Raw genomic sequence first — 13,380 nt, forward strand, 5'->3', positions numbered from 1 at the left:
GCGAAGTGCCTGAGGAACTCCGCGGTGTGGGGCGACTCCGTCTCCGTCTTCCCCCTGAAGGCAGTGGAGGAAGCGATAGAGAGAGTTAGAAAAACCAAGGAGACAGGAGAGTCCAGGCCTCCAGCGACAAGACGTCCTACACACACTAGAGTTGCTCCAGACGGTCCCCACTCCTCGTCAGCTCAACCCAGACGAGACCCCTTCGGCTTCCTGGCGTCAAGCCTCACAGCCCCCGTAGGGGAAGCACGACTCCGCAGGCCTCCTTTAAGTCTAGCTACTCAAATTCTAGGAGAGGACGTTCGAGCCGCGCCTCCAGGAGAAGGTAGGGAGAGAGGCCCCCTACTCCTGCCGAAGCCTCAGGTAGGGGATGCATCAAACGCTCTTGGCAAGCTTGGCGGGACAATGGAGCAGATCCATGGACCATAGCAGTCCTGAGGGACGGGTACAGGGTTCCCTTCCTGGCGGACCCGCCCCGTCTAATTCCCGACCGACAGGCGGAGTGGTTGGCTCCCAAGGACCCGTTGAAGAAGGCGGCATTACAGGAGGAAGTGTCGGCCATGCTCTCCAAAGGGGCATTAGAACTAGTCAAGAACCCCACCCCGGGGTTCTACAGCAGGCTCTTCCTGGTGGAGAAGGCAACAGGGGGTTGGAGGCCGGTCATAGATCTTTCGGCCCTCAACAAGTTCATATGCAAGACCGACTTCAAGATGAACACCCCGAAGTCGGTGATGGCAGCCTTGAAGGAGGGAGACTTCATGATGTCCCTAGACCTCAAGGACGCGTATTTTCAGATCCCTGTCCACCCCTCCTAAGGGTGAAGTGGGGTGCCCAGTCGTTGCAGTTCAGGACCCTATGCTTCGGGCTGTCGACAGCTCCTCAGGTCTTCACGAGGGTCTTCACAACAGTGTCAGTCTGGGCTCACGAACAGGTCATCCGCCTGATCCGGTACCTAGATGACTGGTTGTTGCTTTCAGCCTCAGGGGAAGCACTGAAGGAGCAAGGCGCGAAACTTCTACGGTTCTGCAAGGACTTGGGTATCACCATCAACCTAGAAAAGTCACAATTGATACCCTCAACCAGGATGACCTATCTGGGGATGATTCTAGACACCAAGTTGGGGAGGGCCTTCCCCTCCTCAGAGAGGTTAGAAAATCTGGACTGAATAATTTTCCCCTTCCTATCAAACCTTCCAAGGAGAGCCAAAGACTGGCAGAGGTTAGTGGACCACCTGGTGTCGTTAGAGAAGTTAGTCCCTCGGGGTAGACTCAAGCTAAGGGTGGTTCAGTGGAACCTAAAAGAACTCTGGTCAACGGGGAAGTCCCCGCTCAAGTTAGCCACAGTGTCCACGGAGATGAAGGAAACCCTGAAATGGTGGCATAGCCTAACAGGGCGATCACCCTCAAGGGAATGCCCTTCACGATCGATCCTCCGGAGGTGCTGCTCTTCACGGACACATCGAAGGAGGAATGGGGAGCCCATCTTCTCGACGAATCAGCAAAGGGAAAGTGGTCCCCCGAAGAAAAGAACTTTCACATAAACGTCCTGGAACTGATGGCGGTTCAGAGGGCGTGCGTAGAATTCGTCCACCTTCTCCGAGAAAACACGGTGGCGTTAATGTGCGACAACGCCACGGTGGTAGCCTATGTGAAAAAGCAAGGAGGGCTAAAGTCGGAGGAGTTGTGTGGTCTCACGACAAAGATCCTGGAATGGGTCAAAAAGAAACACATCGAGATCACAGCCAGGTTTATTCCAGGGAAGAGGAACGTCCTAGCCAACAGCCTCAGCAGGATGGGCCAAGTAGTAGGGTCGTAGTGGTCCCTACACCCAGAAGTGGCTCAGACAGTCATCCTGAGATGGGGATCGCCGGTGATGGACCTCTTCACCACAAAACTCGATGCACAGCTCCCCGTGTTCTGTTCTCCAGTGCCAGACCCAGCAGCAGCGTTCGAGGATGCCTCTTGGGACAACCTCAACGTTTATGCCTTCCCTCCCTTCGGGACCATCAGGCAGGTCCTCAACAGAGTCAGACGAGATTCGCGTTATCTTTCTAGGTCAATCAGGCAGGGGCCAAAGAATTACACAATTTAAGAAATTTAGGGAGGTAGATTAAGGCAACTTATGGCTGGTAAGAGACTTGATTTAGTGGTCTACTTACCGAGCATCTTTCTTGGGAAAATATATTTATGATTTGTATATTTACAAAATGTTTATATAGATGAACAATTTTACAGTTCTCTATTTTCTGCATACTGTACTTATATTATGATTATGTATTATTAATAATATATATAGTAGTGGTGATCAAAAGTTTTCAAAATATGTTGCCTCTCAGATTTAAAGATTCTAAATTGCTGATAAAGATAGGATTAAAAGAGATTACTGTACTGCCTTCAGTCGAACTAAGGAATAAGCCACAAGTCCTCTAAACACACTTGGCTTTGTTGTGAATATTTAATTTTATTAAATTTGACAAGTTACAAAGCCAGAAATGATGCCAAGGCTAACAATGGATTCAGATTCAGGTCAAAGTACAAAATCCATCCATCTATGTTATTTAAAAAATACAAAGTACATAATTCTGAATAAATTGCAAAATTAACTACAAAGAATGAAGTTTACCTTTCTATCAAAATCAGGGGTTCAAGTGGGAAATGGCTTTGACCATTGTACTGTTGGCTAAAGGTAATTCAACTGAATGTCAGAATAAGTTAAAAGTCATAGGGAGCATTGGAACAAAGGAAACAAGTTGACATGTAAATATTATTTTTGGGATGATTCAAAGTTAAGAAAGTTTGAACAGATTCTTACAAGAAATGAAAGGCAAGGGATGAAGGGGTTTGATAGCAATGAGATTTCAGTACATTCAGTTTACCTACGTTAAAACATGAATCTAGGAAAATCTTCAAGGCTGGCATCTGTTTAAAAAAAAGATCCATGAAACCACCTACCGTTCATCTGGTAAAAAAAAAAAAAAAAAAAAAAAAAAAAATACTGTGTTCACAGTTTCAGTGTAAACACTAATTACCTCTCCTGGCCATTGATTACTTGTGAGACAAATTTTAGTAAACAGAAAACAGTGCAGAGTTTCCTGTGTAGGCCAAGATGACCTGCTGTTGCAAGTAAATAACAAGATCCTTTAGAATATTGGTATATTTTTCCTACAACTGTCAGCCAGGGCTGTAATACACTATCCTGTGACATTTTTACCCCCCTAAGACCTTGATCAGTATAAAACCAATAGAAATATTGCTGAAAGCTGTTCTAAAAGCTATATCATGTTGCTTCTGATGCTGGCATAGTCATGTTATTCCTGGCAATTTTCAAGGTCTCACTTTACTGGTGTAGAGCATCTTCAAGGGTTGATCTTGTTGTTGCTGATAGTTCTCCAGAACCAACCATGCTACAGTTACTGGAGGCCAAATTCCGTTTTATACCACAATACTGTAGGTCATCTTCAAGACATGGTCCTGCTACTGCTGCCCATCATCAAGATCCTATTATGCTGCTGCTACAAACTGTTCTCATGGCCTGACCTTGCTGCTACCATCTGTCCTTGGGTCTGAGCATACTGGTTATACCTGTGTTTGAAATCCAATTGTAAATTTGCTGCTGGCCCTTCTAAGTTTGGTTACACTATTGCTGTCCTGGTTGCAGTGCTATTTGCCATCTTTCTTGTCTTTATATTACTCAGCTGTCCTCATGTTTTTTTTTTCAACTTTGTCTCTACTGCTGGTCACCCGAGAGGCCAGCTGTTAATGGTGCCATCACTGTATGATATCTTTGAAATCTGGTCTTGGTGTTATCACCACTGCTGACTATCTCCAAGGCCCGATCTCTGTGATACTGTCCCTGCCCTATGATCTCAGCATCTGATATTGTTGAAAATGTTGGCTACCATGGAGGCCTGATCCTGGAGATCCAGGCAAGCTGCTTCTGTATATCCATGAGTATGGACCTGATTATTTTTTATATCCATTTACTTTGGTTTGCACAATAAAATGGGAAGATGCCACAATTGCTAGAGATGACCACTTTATCATCATTGAAGCAGTTTGGATATGAGAATTAGTCTAACACATTAAGAATTCCCATTTAAAAAGTCTGTAAAACAAAAGTTTTGTTTAAATGTTTTGTTATTGTATAGATAAGCTAGATTAAGAGTTGTTTCTCAAATAAAAGTTAGATAACTATAATAGAATTTCTAAAGTGAGAGCTTTCTTGCATATTTTCAGAATTTCATCAGTTTCTGAAGAAGGAACACCAACCAAAATTCCATGAGATGTGCAGTGGACTTTTAGATACTTCAGGAAGATAGCATCTGTGATTTACTCATTTTAATAGTTAATTGTATTAACTCCATGATTATTTACTTTATGAGAATGCATTATTTTAAATTATTAACAGTTTTTACAATTTTATTTAATTTTTATATCAAATATATAACTTAAAAGTTTTGTAAACATGGTTTTATTTAATCGTTAAAATGAAATTGATAGTGATTAAGTAATTGCAAGTAGTGTTTCCCAATTTAAGCCTTTGCTCAAAACATAGTAACTTTTTATCCCTAGAAAACAGTGCAATATTAGGGTTTAGGTTTGTATGATTATGAAAGGTAGAGAATGATTTTAAAATTTGATTTGTTCCTACGCGAATACAAACCATCGTCCTTTAAAAACAAAGAATTTGGCTGAATTAACTCTCTGGGAATTGTCTGAGCACCTGGTCCTGTAGAGCAAAGGTAATGACTCCATCAACTTCCCAATGGTCTATGCATAGGGATATCACAGTCATTTAGGCCTACATCCTTGTACGGACTGAACCTATATCTTTGCTGCTGCCGTACTTGGAAGTAAGTATAAGACTTGACACTTCCCAACTTCCCACAATCCCCAGATTGCAACAAAACGAGAGCAGCCAATTTCAGTCCTAAAGGAAATTTCTCTCTGAAGAGACCAGGACCAACCAGGCATTGACATACCTCAGCAGACATCCTGTTTGAGTGGGCCCAAGCTGAGACCATAGTGAACACTCGTGTGAACAATCTGGGACTAGTGGACAGTCCAAAGCATAGGGCTTTGAACTGATATATCAATCCCTCAGGCAATGCAAAAATACTTTCTGTAGTATCGATGGAGGGGTATTTGGAAGTGTGCAATCTCCAGATCCAACTAAAGCATGAAATCTTCCTCTCTAATGACTGACTGGTCTTGACCCCCCCCCCCCCCCCCCCCCCCGGTTTACTTAACCAGGAAAAGCTGACTTGAGGACACCAGTGAACTATCTCAAATGACTTTGAGCCCATTCTTCTCCTCTATCACTTTCACTTCTGCTGCCATGGCTACAGCTTTCTGCGATTTTGAAGGCTAACTCTGGGGAATGCTATCGGAGTGTCTCTGCCACGTTGCCCAGTGGGGATCCTCTTATCCATCCTGTTCCAGTGAGACAGTAGATATGTGCCAATCTTGGCTAGTGCTAGATAAAGAACACCTCACTAGGGAAGTGTCACTCCACTCCCGGGCTCTTGACATGCAACTATTCTCAGATGCATCAAAGGGGGTGTGGGACACACCCAGGTGTCCTGGTGGTGGCTTCAGGTGTGTGGGAATCAGTAGAAGAGTATGTCTGCACACCAACCTCCTGGAAGTGCAAGCAGTGTTCCTTCCATTCAAAACCATTTTGATGAGACACTGAGTAGAGTTGATGAGAGATATCACAACTGTAGTAGCTTATGTCAAAAAGCAAGGAGGCACAGTGTTCTTCCCCCTTTGCAAGTTGACAATTCTAGACAAGAAGAATGAACTAGCAGAAATTTCTTTTGCCTGGAGCAAGGTTGTGGTTCCTGTATCCTTGCATAGCAGAAAGACTTCTTGCTTTGTGAAGCTCGCCAGAAATCTATCATTTCGCCACACAGGTAAACAGAAAACTAGGTGTTTTGCTTCCCCTTTCCAACACTCATGAGATCATTTGGATGACAATGCCTTTCCAATGTTCAGCCTCATTTGCCGGGGCTCACGATGATCTTGGGGGATCTCAGATGGCTACAAGAAGAATGGTTTCCTGATCTGTTAGCTCTTTTGGTCTAGGCCACAAGAGAACTGTTCCCGTGGAAAATTTCTGTCAGCCACACTTTTAAGATACCATAAATTCCTAAAGTTGCTTCCACTTTCCACTTCATGGTTGGAGACTTCGAGTATTTCCTCAGAGCAAAAGAGTTTTCTCAAGGGAGTTCACAGATGTCTGGGTAACTGTGATAGTCCTCTGCAGCTGTCTACCTGGGAAACTGGACTATATTTTGAAATAGGTGTCATAGAAGGGGTAGAGGTCATGGACATCCTTGTCTATCTTAGCTGAGATAAGTATCTTTCTTGCAGATCATGTACTTCCTTGTCTCTCTTTGTTGAGATAAGTATCTGTCAATTGAAACTGTAAAAGGCTACCACTCAGCCTTGAGTATGGGATTTTGACTGAAGGGCATGGATCTCTGTTCCTCATGGGAGTTGTCTGCGATTGTGTGGAGCTTTGAGCAGTCTTGGCCACCCTGATACCCCAGGCCCCCAGAGTGTGAGGTAAACCGTGATTCTCAAGTATTTAGTATGTATTGATTTGTCTAAATCTCTCATAAATAACAGTATTCAAGTATTCTCTGACACATGATACTTCTTAGCTCTAAGTTATGTCATTTTATGCATGTTAGCAATAAGAGGTTCTTTTAGCACTTGTTGGAGAATTAGTAATATTCCATTATGTAAATGTGTTTGCGGTAGCTCTAGTCCAGCTGATTACCACCAAATTTCCATAACTCCCATTTTTTTTTTAAGTTTTTGAACATCTTTTGGCAAATCATCCAAATAGTGATGTTTCCTAGTTTGCAATCTGACTTTTGTAAAGCCCTTGGAGCATGTGATGCCCTTCTTGTAATCTCCAGTGCTGTACAGAATTCCCTTGATTGTGGTCATGAAGTTTGTATGAATGGCCTTGATTTTAGTGCTGCCTTTGAATTTTTTTAGACTAATATATTGCAAAGAGTAATTGTTGGGCACCATATTGAGTATAGAAATGTGGTATCTGGTGTTCCTCAGGGCAGTGTTTTTGGCCTATTAATTTTCATACTATATAAACATGATATATGGTTTGAACTAGAAAACAAGCTTGTTGCATATGTAGATGATGCTACAGTCTTTGTTTCAATTCCATCTCCTGAATGTAGATCTGGGGTTAATGAATCATTTAATAGAGATCTAGCTAAAATTAGTGTATGGTGGAAGTTGTGAGGCATGGAAGTGAACCCTAACTAAACTCCAAAGTATGATTGTAAGTAGATCGAGGACAGTGGCTCCTCAACATACAGATCTCAGCATTGATGATGTTTCTTTAACTCTATGTGATGCTTTTAAAATTTTAGGTTTAATTCTTGATAGCAGATTTACTTTTGAGAAACACATTTGGTCAGTTTCTTCTTCAATTGCACAAAAAAAATTGGTTTATTGAGAAAGTATTTTAAGATTTTGGGTGATCAGTCTATTTTGAAGAAGTGAATAAATTCTTTCTTTTCCCTTGTTTTGCGTATTATTCTCCTGTCCGGTCATCAACTACTGAATCTCATTTTAATTTGCTGGACAAGAACTAAAGGTCTATAAAATTTCTTATTCCTGGTCTAGATATTAATCTCTAGCACCGTCGTTCAATCAGTTCTTTATTTATGTTGTATAAAATTTTTCCTAACTGCCCATCCTTTACATTCAGTTGTTCCCAGAAAGTACCAGCCTGATCATAATACTAGGTATGCAGTTGATTATAAGAGTCATGCCTTCTCCATCATAAGACTCCATCATAAGACTCTATACTAAACAGTATTTTAGAAGTTTTATTCCAGCAATGATCAAATTATGGAATGATGATCTTAATCAGGCAGTTGAATTGGTGGAACTTCAAAAGTTCAGACATGCAGTGAATGTTTTTATGTTGAACAGGCTGACTTAAGTGTCTCTTTATTATTTATATATGAAAGATCTATTTTAATGTTGTTACTGATCTTAAAATGTTTTATATTAATTGTTCTGTAATTTTCTTGTGGTTTTTTATTTCTTTAACAAATGAGGTTGTAGCATAGCTAGTAGTAGTAATAATAATAATAATAGATAATATTAGTTGTAGCAAAAGAATGGGGGAATAGAGTAGGTGGATGTAAAAGGGAGGTAGTGAGGGTTGAAGAGCTAATAAAACCGGGGGTAAAAAGTAAATATCAGGAAAGGTTGAAAATGATATATGACAAAGTGAAAGTAAGAGAAACTGGCAATTTAGAGGAGGAGTGGAAGTTAATAAAAGAAAATTTTGTTGGGATTGCAAGTGATGTGTGTGGAAAGAAGGTTGCTGGAGGCAGTATGAGGAAGGGCAGTGAATGGTGGAGTGAAGGTAAAAGTGGAAGAGAAAGAGGGCTTTTGAAGAATGGCTGCAGAGTAATAGTATAGAGAAGTATGAAAAATATAAAGAGAAAAATGTGGAAGTAAAGCGCAAGGTACGTGAGGCAAAGAGGGCAGCTGACCTGAGGTGGGGTCAGGGATTAGGTCATTCATATGAAGAGAATAAGAAGTTTTGGAAAGTAGTGAAGAGAGTAAGGAAGGCTGGCTCAAGAATGGAAGAGACAGTGAAAGATGGAAATGGAAGGTTGTTAAAAGGAGAGGAGGCAAGGAAAAGATGGGCGGAATATTTTGAAAGTTTACTGAATGTTGAGGATAATAGGGAGGCAGATATAATTGCTGTTGCAGGTGTTTAGGTGCCAGTGATGGGAGATGAGAATGAGAGAGAGATTACAATAGAGGAAGTGAGGAGAGCACTAGATGAAACGAGAGTAGGAAAAGCATCTGGTATGGATGGTGTGAGAGCTGAGATGTTGAAGGAGGGGGGTGTGACTGTACTTGAATGGTTGGTGAGATTGTTTAATATGTGTTTTGTGTTGTCAATGGTACCAGTAGATTGGGTTTGTGCATGTATTGTACCACTATATAAGGGTAAGGGAGATGTGCATGAGTGTTGTAATTCAAGAGGTATTAGTTTGTTAAGCGTAGTTGGAAAAGTGTATGGTAGAGTATTGATTAATAGGATCAAGGATAAAACAGAGAATGCAATCTTGGAAATACAGGGTGGTTTTAGAAGAGGTAGAGGTTGTATGAATCAGATTTTTACAGTTAGGCAGATATGCGAGAAATATTTAGCCAAAGTTAAGGAGGTGAATGTTGCGTTTATGGATCTGGAGAAAGCGTATGATAGAGTTGATAGGGAAGCAATGTGGAATGTGATGAGGTTATATGGAGTTGGTGGAAGGTCGTTACAAGCAGTGAAAAGTTTCTACAAAGGTAGTAAAGCATGTGTTAGGATAGGAAATGAAGTGAGTGATTGGTTTCCGGTGAGAGTGGGGCTGAGACAGGGATGTGTGATGTCGCCGTGGTTGTTTAACTTGTATGTTGATGGAGTGGTGAGAGAGGTGAATGCTCGAGTGCTTGGACGAGGATTAAAACTGGTAGACAAGAATGACCATGAATGGGAGGTAAATCAGTTGTTGTTTGCGGATGATACTGTGCTGGTTGCAGACACAGAAGAGAAGCTTGACCGACTAGTGACAGAATTTGGAAGAGTGTGTGAGAGAAGGAAGTTGAGAGTTAATGTGGGTAAGAGTAAGGTTATGAGATGTACGAGAAGGGAAGGTGGTGCAAGGTTGAATGTCATGTTGAATGGAGAGTTACTTGAGGAGGTGGATCAGTTTAAGTACTTGGGGTCTGTTGTTGCAGCAAATGGTGGAGTGGAAGCAGATATACGTCAGAGAGTGAATGAAGGTTGCAAAGTGTTGGGGGCAGTTAAGGGAGTAGTAAAAAATAGAGGGTTGGGCATGAATGTAAAGAGAGTTCTATATGAGAAAGTGATTGTACCAACTGTGATGTATGGATCGGAGTTGTGGGGAATGAAAGTGATGGAGAGACAGAAATTGAATGTGTTTGAGATGAAGTGTCTAAGGAGTATGGCTGGTGTATCTCGAGTAGATAGGGTTAGGAACGAAGTGGTGAGAGTGAGAACGGGTGTAAGAAATGAGTTAGCAGCTAGAGTGGATATGAATGTGTTGAGGTGGTTTGGCCATGTTGAGAGAATGGAAAATGGATGTCTGCTAAAGAAGGTGATGAATGCAAGAGTTGATGGGAGAAGTACGAGAGGAAGGCCAAGGTTTGGGTAGATGGATGGAGTGAAGGAAGCTCTGGGTGATAGGAGGATAGATGTGAGCGAGGCAAGAGAGCGTGCTAGAAATAGGAATGAATGGCGAGCGATTGTGACGCAGTTCCGGTAGGCCCTGCTGCTGCCTCCGATGCCTTAGATGACCGCGGAGGTAGCAGCAGTAGGGGATTCAGCATTATGAAGCTTCATCTGTGGTGGATAATGTGGGAGGGTGGGCTGTGACACCCTAGCAGTATCAGCTGAACTCGGTTGAGTCCCTTGTTAGGCTGGGAGGAACGTAGAGAGTAGAGGTCCCCTTTTTGTTTTTGTTTCTTTGTTGATGTCGGCTACCCCCCAAAATTGGGGGAAGTGCCATGGTATATGTATGTATGTATGTATTGTTGGCATGTAATTTTACCCAAGAAACTATTATATATCATAGGCTATTTGGTTATCCTAGTACTGTACAAATATTCTACAGTCGGTCTCCACTGTCCTGATTTTGGACTGATTATGCAACCTCTGCAATGGTATTTGAAAATGAAAAAAAACACAGTCTAACCTTATACATTTCATTGCAAAGCTAAAGTAGCCAAGAATAAGATTTTCCTTGATTAATATATATATACCATACTTTAATTCCTAGCAAAACTTAAATTTTCTATAATGGACGAGTGTTAGCCATTTTGGTAGTTTTTTCTGTGACTAATGGGGTCTGGGGCGTAATTGCGTATCGATCAACCAAAATGTGAACACCATTTCATTAAGACCATTGTTACTGATTGCGGGTTACTGCACGTGTTATTTACAATCGCTTGGGGCAGTTTTTTTTTTGTAAGAAGTAATCATTAACTGCCATTTTTAACTGATTAAGAGCATCGATGCATAAGTTCATGGACATGTTTTATAGTGTTCATTTCCCCCCGATATCTTCAGTGCTATCAGGACTAGTCACGAGAGGATGTCACTCAGAGGTTAGTTTAATGTATTTCAAAATTTAGCGTTATTTTAACTATTTGAGTAATTAATTACTGTTTGTTCCAACACACAGACTTACCTCGAACTACTTTCTTAGGAGGTACCTGGAATCTCCTCTCAACCGACCAGAGTTTTGTGTAGTTTACCCTACTTCCGTTTTCTGTGAGGACTACCCCAGGCGGAAGGATACGTGCCCTGAGGCCAGTCCCGACCCAGGTCGTGCGTTAGCTTGGGTCTCGACCCTCAGTAAGTTCTCTGGTCGCGTCGTGATATCATCTCGACGCTCTCCTTGTCTCAGTGCGACCCTTTGTGTCCCACGTGGCCCGCTATACTTTCCCTTGTACTCTCGCGTGTCCGCTTGTTTTCCCTTGTGCTTTCCCTTATGTTTGTAAAGTGTTCTCTTGCCCTTATTATCCTTTCCCGCTGCATTCCTGTGTCTTGCAGTATTGTGCTAGTGCGGTATGGAGCATCATTGCCGTTGTCCCGGGCCTAAGGCTGGAAAATCGTGTGGTGCGTTCTTATCTAAGCCTGAGGTGGACCCGCACTCCCTTTGCTCTTCGTGCAGGGGTAGAGTTTGCTCTCCTTCGGACACGTGTCTGGAGTGTGTGTCGTGGACTGAAGTGCAGTGGGTGAAGTTTGGGACTAAGGAGAAGTCGTCTAAACGTTCGGCCAGGAAGTCCAGCATTTCTTCGGCCGCGACGTCTACAGGAGAGAAGTCTGACAGGGTCCCTTCTTCATCCCCTACCCAGAGTAGGGGACAAGGTAAGTCCGTTGCGGGGGAAGAAGCCAATGGTTCTTCCCCAGGAGTCGTGTCTTCGGGATTCTGGAGTTGCTGATCCTTTACAGGCAAGTGGGGGGCCTGACAGTTTTATTAGTGAGGGTCCGCAGGACGATGCCCTTGTGCATGGGGGGCACGTCTCTTCGGACGACCCTATGTGGAATAAGGATGTCCCTGTATCTTCACCAGCATCGTGGATTTATGTTTCAGGCGCCTCCACAGCTGAAGGAGCCCCAGGAAAAGAAGACTCGCCGTTAGAAGATCCCCTTGGAAGGGGGCCCCGAGAACTCCCTGTAGGTCACCTTTGAGGGGGGAGAACGGCCTTGGGTCTTGGTTTCAGAATGTTGATTGTACGATATCTCTCCCAGCCCCTCTATCGGCGGTTCCCGACGTCTTCCTTCAGCCTTCGACATCCGGAACCCAGAAAATGGCGAAAGCAGACGTTCCCGTCTCTCGGAGTTGTTACGAGGAGTCGTCAGGATCCTCAGAGGTAAGCTCATTGTTGTCGTCGGAGGAGGAGGCGTGGAGAAGACACCGTCGAAGGAGGGACAGATCCAGGAGACGGCGCTCCCCCTCGAGGTCCCGGCATGGGAGGAAGCGGTCAAGGTCCCCGAAGAAGAAATCCAGGAGGAGTAGTTCGCCGAAGGAACAATGGGTCCTCGTTCCCCGCAGTAAGCTCGCGGACTTTACTACTCTCCCGAGCTCTGCGAGTTGGCTTCCCGGAGACAGTCCTCCTAGAAGGGCCTCCACCAGCCATAGAGTTGACCCTCTCAAAGACCCAAGGAGCTCTTCCGACAGGCATAAGACCCCGAAACGGGCTTCCCTACCCGCCCAGCGGAGGGAGTCGCCTTTTCGGACGGGCAGCCTCGTCGAGTTAGCTCAGCCGAGCGATATAGAGGGACGACTTCCTCCGTCGGGCAAACCCACAGAAGCCTCTCCCCTTTGAAGGATAGCAAACGGAGGACGGAGGTGCCCGAGCCCTCCGCAACGCCCGTCCTCAGGCCACAGATTGGTGCGAAGGCCTCCGTCAGTATGGTTCCTCAACCTTGGACAGAGGGCGCGGACGGCGATACTGAAACCGCGCCAGCGGAGGACTCTGCTTATAGGAGGGTCATTGGTCTGATTCGCCATCACCACAGGATCGAGGAACCACTGCCTGCGGATGAGGATGCCTGGTGGTCTAGCCTTAATAGACTAATGGAGGAGCCCGTCCAACAGAAGCCCTCCTTAGCCCTACCTGTAGCCGGAGATGTGAGGCTTGGCCGTGCTCACATAGACAAGGTTGTGGCACGAAACGCTGAAGGTTCCAAGAGTCAAGGGTCCTCCAAGTTACTCCAGGGGTTGAAGTCCCAAAGTAAGTACTACTGGATGGAAAGACAGCCACAAGGAGCCAGCAGTGGAAGACTCCTTGGAAGTCTTAGGTC

The 13,380-nt window shown here is 44.0% G+C and overlaps 1 protein-coding gene across 1 annotated transcript in view; it reads left to right on the forward strand.

Moving 5' to 3' along the window:
- The window catches only part of Rtel1 (Regulator of telomere elongation helicase 1), a 265,901-nt gene extending 261,441 nt beyond the window's left edge, over nucleotides 1–4,460 (forward strand). The window contains exon 20 of the mRNA XM_068351830.1: nucleotides 4,233–4,460. Coding sequence (XP_068207931.1) covers nucleotides 4,233–4,315 — 83 coding nt within the window. The 3' untranslated portion in view covers nucleotides 4,316–4,460. The remainder of the gene's footprint in view (nucleotides 1–4,232) is intronic.
- The last annotated feature ends 8,920 nt before the right edge of the window (nucleotides 4,461–13,380 follow it).

The sequence above is a fragment of the Palaemon carinicauda genome, chromosome 28, assembly GCF_036898095.1.
Source record: "Palaemon carinicauda isolate YSFRI2023 chromosome 28, ASM3689809v2, whole genome shotgun sequence".
In the NCBI taxonomy this organism is placed as follows: domain Eukaryota; kingdom Metazoa; phylum Arthropoda; class Malacostraca; order Decapoda; family Palaemonidae; genus Palaemon; species Palaemon carinicauda.